An 8,309-nucleotide genomic window follows, 5' to 3' on the forward strand; every position below is an offset into this window, starting at 1 on the left:
TTTGAGAATTTAGAGTCCAGTGACTCTAAGTTCAGGTTCGAACTCTAAATTTGTTGAACCTGCTTCTTGAAACGGGCCCCAGGACATTTTGCTAAAAGGAGGAATTAAAGATGGTAGCCCTTTGAAAAACAATGATCCTGGAATATCAACAGGCTGAAAGCTCATATTTTTCCTCAATTTGTTGTTGTTGCCTCAATAATAACAAATTGTCGGTCACAAAATGTAAAATTAATTAAAGTGAATTTGAACCATATGATATTTTTTTTTTATTTCCACATTTATTGCTCTTTGAAGTGAGGCGATTTGATTTACTCTTCATGTTGGTTCTTAACTAGAGCTTTGTTTATTAGCTTATTTGTTTACTACCTTAAAATGTGTGTAATTATGGTAAAGACACGTTAGTATTTTTTGATGTTATTTTAATGTTAGAAAGGGTCTAAAATTGACACATTGTGTTTTAAATTATTCTAAAAAAAGATTTAGAAGAAAACAAAAATATACATTTGTGTTTAAAATAGTTATATATCATAACTTACAGAGGCAATATATTGATTATTGTAATGTTTACCATTTTGGAATAATGTTGGTATCATGAATCACATCAGGAGTGACTCTGAGATTCCCAGCCCTCATACTGACACAATATAACGTTTTCACAGATTCCGCTGACATTCACATTCTTATTCAGCTTTTATTTTCCCAAGTTTCATGTCAGAGAACCGTCTCCATTCTGAAGTTCATTAAATACAGGCTGGAGCATGCTCAGTCAGGACACTTGGAGACATTTATGCTCATGTCAACAGAAAATAAATTCTTATGTTCATTGACTGTGACAATGTAACAAATAAGGTTGAAGAAACTGGTTCACTTCTTATGTGGAGACTTATGCTGTAGATTCTGAAGTTACTGATGTTTTTTCAAATGTTCACAAAAAAATTCAATTTAGCCTTTCATTCACATTTTCATACAATGTTTCTGTTAAACCACACGTTTTTATTATAATTATGTGTTTGTAACTTATGACCCCCCCCATACATTCTAAATGCTTGCCTAATTTTTTCTTTCTCATTTATTTCCTATGCAGCATATTTTGCTCAATATTTCAAAAACTAAAGGTTTTTACGTGACAAAAACGTACAGAAAGGACACTAACTATAGTGTGAATTCTTCCTAAACATTCACACTAATCAGCTGTAAAAGGATCTGCTGTTGGATGTAGATTCGTCTATTCTGATCTTGCATTTTTCACATGCATTCATGAAGGAGTCTGAGCTCCACGCTGCCCCCGTGTGGAAGAAGAGAGCACACATGGCCGTTTTCATGCACCTCTTTAATAGTTCCGGTTCTTCATATTCACATTACAGTCAGCTCTCTCTCTTTATCGTACAACCTTAAATATTTTTACAGAAACCTTTTCATCAAAATGTCGCGTTCTTCGTCTACAGCCTCCAGGCCTGCAGCCAAGCCTCAGCAGCTCCTCTGTACACATATTTACAACTACGCGGCCGTCCACTCCACCACGAGGGCGGAGTTTAAGGTGCAGGCGAGGGGGATGAGGGAGGACGAGGGGGGGAATGTGACCGTCCTTTAAAACGAGCAAAAATAAATACAGAAAAGAGCTGATCCCAGCACAGCAGCTCGGAGCTGGACTCGAACCGGACCTTCATCCGCTGGCCTACAGAGGAGGAGGAGGATGGAAACCACGATGCTGCAGATTCTCCCTCAGTTTTTATGGAGGTTTTCCCATGAGAAGTGCAGCGTACTGAGGAAACCGGGCTCTGATGTTTCTCTGCAACGTCATAATTAGATCTACTGCAGTTTAAAGTAGTTAAAGTCGGTTCATGGAGAGAAACCTTCAGCTGAGCAGAAACCTCTAATGGACGGGGTTCAGACCATGAAGAAGTCCGTCTTCATCGGACCTCCTGCAAACCCGGAGTCCTCCTTCACAGTCACAGATCAATACTGAGCCACTACATAAAGTGCGTTAAACTTTGAACTCGACCTCTGCCAGAAGCTGAAACAGAAGAACAGGAGCTGAAGAGAAAGGTGACGAGGCAAAATCCTTCATCTGTGCGCCGCCCTTCACAGAGGAACCAAAAAGAGTTCTCATAAATACGTAAACATCTGCAGGCCTGCCTGTACAGAACGACAAAACAGGAACACCTCCAGCGCCTGGAATGACGGGAACGCCGGAGCGGGGATCCGGCGGAGGAATCTTCAGAAGCAGCAACAGAAGCAGACAAGAAGAAGCAGAGTCCCAGAACCCAAACCCGGCCCACACAGTGCCCACAACTCTGAACGGCAGATGGGCTTTCCCGTAAATCCCCGTCCAGAACCGCCGGTTCAGTGTTGGTGTCAGATCTGCACACGAGCTCCTGTCCGCTCGGCAAAACCCGGAGAGCCGAACTTCTTGTTTAAAAACAAAGACAAAAATCTCTGACGTGATCCTCCTTCTGCGACCTCGTCTGACGAACATGGCGATGCTCCGGCGGTGGGCCCGCCTCTTCGACTTCGTCCACAATGTTCCACTCCCCCCATCTGTCCGCAGGAGGAGATGGAAGTGACCCGGAGGGGGAGGGGCGGCACAGGAGGAAGAGGAGAGCTGCACATTAGAACATCTTAGTTTGTCCTCCTTCTCCAAATCGGTGATGAATGAATCCAGCGCGGGGGCGTGACAGCTGAAGTGACGAGGGGGGGCTTCTGGGATCTGCCGGCTTTACTTGAACGCCGAAAACTCCCCTGGAAGACAAAGACAAACCAGTCAGAACAGACGTCAGAGCTGGACAGCAGCAACACGTTTGAAGAACATCAGCTGGATCATCTGGAAAGGTCATCTGAGGGTCAAATGAATCCTCCTCGTCAGCAGAGGATCCTCTTTGACCATGATCCAGAACAGGAGTCTGCAACCGGAGCCACACCCCAGCAAGCAAAACCGAGGGGGCCCCAAAGGGTTCAAAAGTGGCAGAAAATGTGGCCCTGAATTTGTTCGTCCACAGTTTCCGTAGTGGTATCTCATTTGTGTGACTATATTGACTTAGTGGATACTCAGTGGGTTAGCTCGCTATGCTAGCAAGCCGTCTGATGGAGGGCAGAGCTCACCAACTCAATATGGTAGAGCTTGCTAGCTTAAGATAGAGGAGCTCACTAACATGCTACAGTAAAACTCACAAGCTCACTGTAGAGGAGCTCACTAACATGCTACAGTAAAACTCACAAGCTCACTGTAGAGGAGCTCGCTAGCATGCGACAGTAGAGCTCGAAACCTTGATCAATCAATCAATATACTTTATTAATCCCCCGGGGGAAATTTGTTGTTTTTCAGTACAACCAAGAACAAACAGTTCAAGGTTCACTGCGGAAGCGTCCACTGAGCGGCGCCCCTTATTGATACAGATTAGCTCGTTAGCATGATGCAGTGGCGCTCGCTACCTCGATACAGTGGAGCTCACTAACATGCTACAGTGGAGCTTGCTAGCATGCTACATAGGAGCTCGAAAACTTGATACAGATTAGCTCGTTAGCATGCTACAGTGGAGCCTGCTATCTTGCCACATTGGAGCTCACTAGCTTGCTACAGAGAAGCTTGCTAGCTCGCTATAGTGAAGCTTGCTACCTTGATACAGATTAGCTTATTAGCATTCTACAGAAGAGCTCGCTAAAATGGAACTCGCTAGCACGCTACAGTGGAATTCGCTAGCATGCTATAGTGAAGCTTGCTAGCATGCTACAGTGGAATTCGCTAGCATGCTATAGTGAAGCTTGCTAGCATGCTACAGTGGAATTCGCTAGCATGCTATAGTGGAGCTTGCTAGCATGCTACAGTGGAGCTCGAAACCTTGATACAGATTAGCTTGTTTGTATGCGACAGTTGAGCTTGCAAGCTTGCTAGTGAAACACATTAACTCATTAGCATGCTACAGAAGCGCTTGCTAGCACGCTACAGTGGAGGTTGCTAGCTTGCTACAGTGGAGCTCGCTAGCACGCTACAGTGGAGGTTGCTAGCATGATACAGTGGAGCTCATTACCTCGATACAGATTTGCTCATTAGCATGCTACAGAAGAGCTCGCTACAGTGGAGCTTGTTAGCATACTACAGTGAATCTCCCTAGCATGTAACAGAAGAGCTCGCTAGCTTGCTACAGCGGAGTTCTCTAGCACGGTACGATGTCCACCAGGCAGCTGGCTAGCGTAGCAAGCTAACCCACTGAATCTCCCCTCAAGTCAATGTGGGCAAACACAGGTGGGGCCACCACAGAAACTGTGGACAAACATTTTCTGCCCACTTTGCTGGCTGGGTTTTGGTTTTTTATCCCTGTATTGTGACTCTTTAGCATAAATAAAAAATGCGATAGTTTAAAAAATAAACAAATGGACTGTTTTCAAAGTGGGACGGTGCTCTGTGGTCAGACGAGTCCTCTTTGTGGTTGTGCCGTTCTCTGGGGAACTCACCATAGCCACCGGCTTGGATGGGAGTCTTGGGCGAGGCGCAGGCGTACAGGCTGAAATCTTCCGTCTGGAATCCGGCTCGGTTCAGGGACGGCTCCGACGCGCTGCGGTGGATTTTGGGTAAAGAGCGAGCCAGCAGCTCGATGGACGCCAGGATCTGTCGGACAACAGAGGAAGGCTCCAGTCAGAAGGGCACGAAGACTATCAGATCAACGATGTGAATTTTCTGTTTTTGCATAATTTTATGTCTAGTGTGTGAATACAACATGGAAAAATAGGAAAGCAAAGGTAGTGTCACATAGGAGAGGTTGTGCTGATTAAAATAAGTAACATGTACTCTTTCAAACTGAAAAGACAGAGGTAAATTCAAAAGTAGACAACAACAGAGTCTTAGGGTGTGGGTCCCAGAGGGTTAGGGAGCTCAACATTTTTGTTTAAGGAGCTGAAAACTGCTTAAAAGTGAAAAAAAAAAAACTGTAAAAAGAGAAAAACTAAAACGACAGAATAGAGAGAACAAGTGTTCAAAAGCTTAAAAATGCAGAGAAAATCCTGAAGAAATGATTTGATTTTATGCAGTAAACATGGAAGCATCAGCTCCAGGTTGACCTGCTGTTGTGTTGTCTGTACTGACCTGTGGGAAGAGGGGGCGCTCTTCCCTCTTCTTCTTCAGGCAGTCGGCCATCAACCTCTTCATGGCCTTCGGACAGTTGCTGCGCACCTTGCTGAGGTCGGGAGACAGGTACCCCCGCCCCACCATGAAAATGATCTGAGGAGGAAGTTGGAACCGTCAACAACAGCTCAGACAAGACTGTGTTTACCGCTTCATGTGCTCATTTTGGTTTATTTATTTATTTATTTGATTTATTAATAGCTGTTACTCGGTTAACATCATGAGTCCATATGTTCAGCAATCTTCCTCGGCTCTTAACCTCATTGAACTAGTGCTGCCACAAACAAATATTTTAACAGTCGACTAATTACTGATTATTATTTCCAATTAATTGACTAATCGGGTCATGGGAAAAGTGGATATAAAACACACTTTAACAATCATTAGCTTTAAAATAAAAACTAGATATATAGCATTACCTGTTATAATGCTAGTATAAATGCTGTAAGCTGAATTTGGCCGCTAAGATGCTAGTGCTGATAGCTGAAAACGCTGAAGCTGATAGCTAGCTAAAATATTAGCTAAATGCCTAAATAGCCAAAAAAAAAGCCAAAATTAGCCAAAAACAGCTAGCATGCAGCTGAAATATTAGCTAAACTCTAAATCAGCACTATTTTAATAGTCGATTAGTTGTCAATTAGTCGACTAATCGTGGCAGTCCTATAGTCAACCCAGAATGCTAAAATGCTACTAACACAAGACAAAAAAAATGAAAATGAAATGAATATTTTAACTGTAGAGACTAAAAATAAATAAATAATAAAGTTTAGATGTCCGTCTTCAAAGCTTCTGTCAGGAAATGATTTGATTTCTGTCTCAAAGAGACAACAGAATCATGTTGTTGAGTTCACATCTTGATCTGATTTGGTGTTAAACTGTTCTATCTGATCATATTTTGATAGATTTTTACTTCAGCTAACCCAGTGTCATCCGACAGGAACTCTAGACTCTACCTTGCTAGAACCGGGTTTGACCCCTTTCCCTTCAGAACTGCCTCAATCCTTGGTCCATAGACTCCACAAGGAAACATTCCTCAGAGAGTTTGGTCCATATTGACATGATAACATCACACAGTTGCTGCAGATTTGCCAGCTGAACATCCACGATGATAATCTCCCGTTCCACCAAATCTCAAAGATTCTATTGGGATCTGGTGACTGTGGAGGTCTACCAGCACAACAGGAGCTCTTCTGCACTCGTTCTCTCTCCTCTGTTTCACAGGTGCTTGGAATTATGGGGGAAGGTTCGGACTCCTACCCATCAACTCTACACTCACAGACCTGTCAGTCACTCTATACTACGTCATTGTTCAGTCCTTTGACTCGCTCCTAAACCAGTTCTTTCCTCTGATCCCTGACCTCCAGGACCTATGATTAGGATTTCTTCATGACCTTCCAACCTCATCAAACAACAATCAACCGCTTTTGGGAATCGGAGTTACTGGACTCAGACTGTTGATCTGGAGCTGCAGCCTGAAGCACTGCCAGACACTGGCGTGACCGACGTCCTTTATTACGCAGATTTAATGGATTTAGTTGTCAAATACACCCATAGTCCGTTAATAAAATGTTCATGCGCCACGAGGTGCGTTCAGGGGCTGCGTGGAATTTCCTCACTTATGCGCTTTCATTAAGAACTCGCTATTGCTGCATTCAGGTGTGCTGGGAATTTCTAGCATTTGCTCACACTGACCTCAGCAACACAAACACACTCATTCGGTGCTCCGTTTCATTGTGACTCACAACACACTGATCAGTAAGGTTACTCACAATTATGAAAAATGTTGCATATATTTCTATAAGCTGTTTTTATATGCATGACATTAAAAAAACTACTTTTAAACAATTATTTTATTGTTCTTCACTAGTTTTCATCTTTCCTCTTCTAAAAAAAATCATTTATGATTTGAACAAAGTTAATTTCTTAAAAAAATTTATTAAAAAATGACCATGACTAGAAATAAACTTTCAGGCTATGATGAACATTTGAAGCTTTAAAGAACGGAATGTGTTCATCAAAAGGTTCAGAGAAAAGACGTGTAGTTTGTTAAAATAACATTACATTTCTGTCATGTTATCAAACCTGACATAAGAATACACTTTCAATTGTTATTAGTGTTTGCAAGAGAATAATTATTAACTGAAACTTTCTAAACGGTTTTGATGAGAAACAACTTTTTTTTATTAGAGAAATGTTTGCAGTACATTGCCAACATCCCACCTGGTCTCTGTTGTTGATGTTGGAGTAGGGCAGAACTCCCGACATGAGCTCGTACAGCACGATCCCGAAGGCGTACACATCGGACTGGAAGCTGTAGGGATTCTTGTCTTGTAACCGGATGACCTCTGGGGCCTGTGGACACATCAGACCTTCAACCTCAGACTTCAGGGAGCTTTTCACCAAACCGGCAAAACACTTTTGATTCTCGACTCCCCTCTGTAATAAAACAGTCTAATTACTGTGAATGGTACAAAGAAAATGACATAAGCCTAAGTCACAACAGCACATATGGGTGGATACGGGCTGTTTAAGGGGGGAATGTGCAAACCTAGTCGGGATAAAATATCAAAGTCTTAGACCCCTCTATGAACCTGTAGAGCCAAAGTGTTCATTCACTTTTGTCTAAGGGTATGCTGCAAGCGAACACTCACTTTATGCTCACATGGGGCTCACAAATGTCCGTTCAAGTGACCACTCCCCATGAAAAATCTACGTAAATACTCATGTTTCAAGTTTCAGCGTTCTGAATCTCCCATTCACACATAACTAAGCCCCAACCGTTTGAAAACTGATCATGGAGGAGAAACGAAGAATTGTAGTCTGGCTGGAATTCTGACAAAGTCTTTCCAACAAATTCTCATCCCCAAATCATCTGATGTTTGGCTAAAGACCCCTACGCGTTACTTTTTGATGTTTTTGGTGTCCAGAACTCGTCATTTTTTGACATGCTGGCTGTTCGTAAAATCAAGGGTCCGCAACCCTGGGGACGCGGTTCCGGATGCACACTGGTCCTCGGGACGTGTGCAGTACTGCTACCCTAACCTTATTCTGGTTATTCTGGACCTGGTTTGCGTCCAATACCATGTCCAGTTCGTGCCCGGTACCGCATCTGGTCTGGTGTCTGGTTGGGGCCGGGGTCTGCAATCTTTGCCAGTAAAAGAGCCATTTGGGGGCTGATCAAAACCTAATAGGA

At 43.2% G+C, this 8,309-nt stretch overlaps 1 protein-coding gene across 1 annotated transcript in view; it reads right to left on the minus strand.

The window, feature by feature from the left end:
- Positions 1-1,311: 1,311 nt before the first annotated feature.
- braf (B-Raf proto-oncogene, serine/threonine kinase) overlaps positions 1,312-8,309 on the minus strand; it is a 33,359-nt gene continuing 26,361 nt past the window's right edge. Inside the window, exons 16-19 of the mRNA XM_024285083.2 lie at positions 7,337-7,468; positions 5,078-5,212; positions 4,450-4,603; positions 1,312-2,739 (exon numbers count right to left, since the gene is read on the minus strand). Of these exons, the coding sequence (XP_024140851.1) occupies positions 2,717-2,739; positions 4,450-4,603; positions 5,078-5,212; positions 7,337-7,468 (444 nt within the window). The 3' untranslated portion in view covers positions 1,312-2,716. The remainder of the gene's footprint in view (positions 2,740-4,449; positions 4,604-5,077; positions 5,213-7,336; positions 7,469-8,309) is intronic.

The sequence above is a fragment of the Oryzias melastigma genome, linkage group LG19, assembly GCF_002922805.2.
Source record: "Oryzias melastigma strain HK-1 linkage group LG19, ASM292280v2, whole genome shotgun sequence".
NCBI classification, from domain to species: domain Eukaryota; kingdom Metazoa; phylum Chordata; class Actinopteri; order Beloniformes; family Adrianichthyidae; genus Oryzias; species Oryzias melastigma.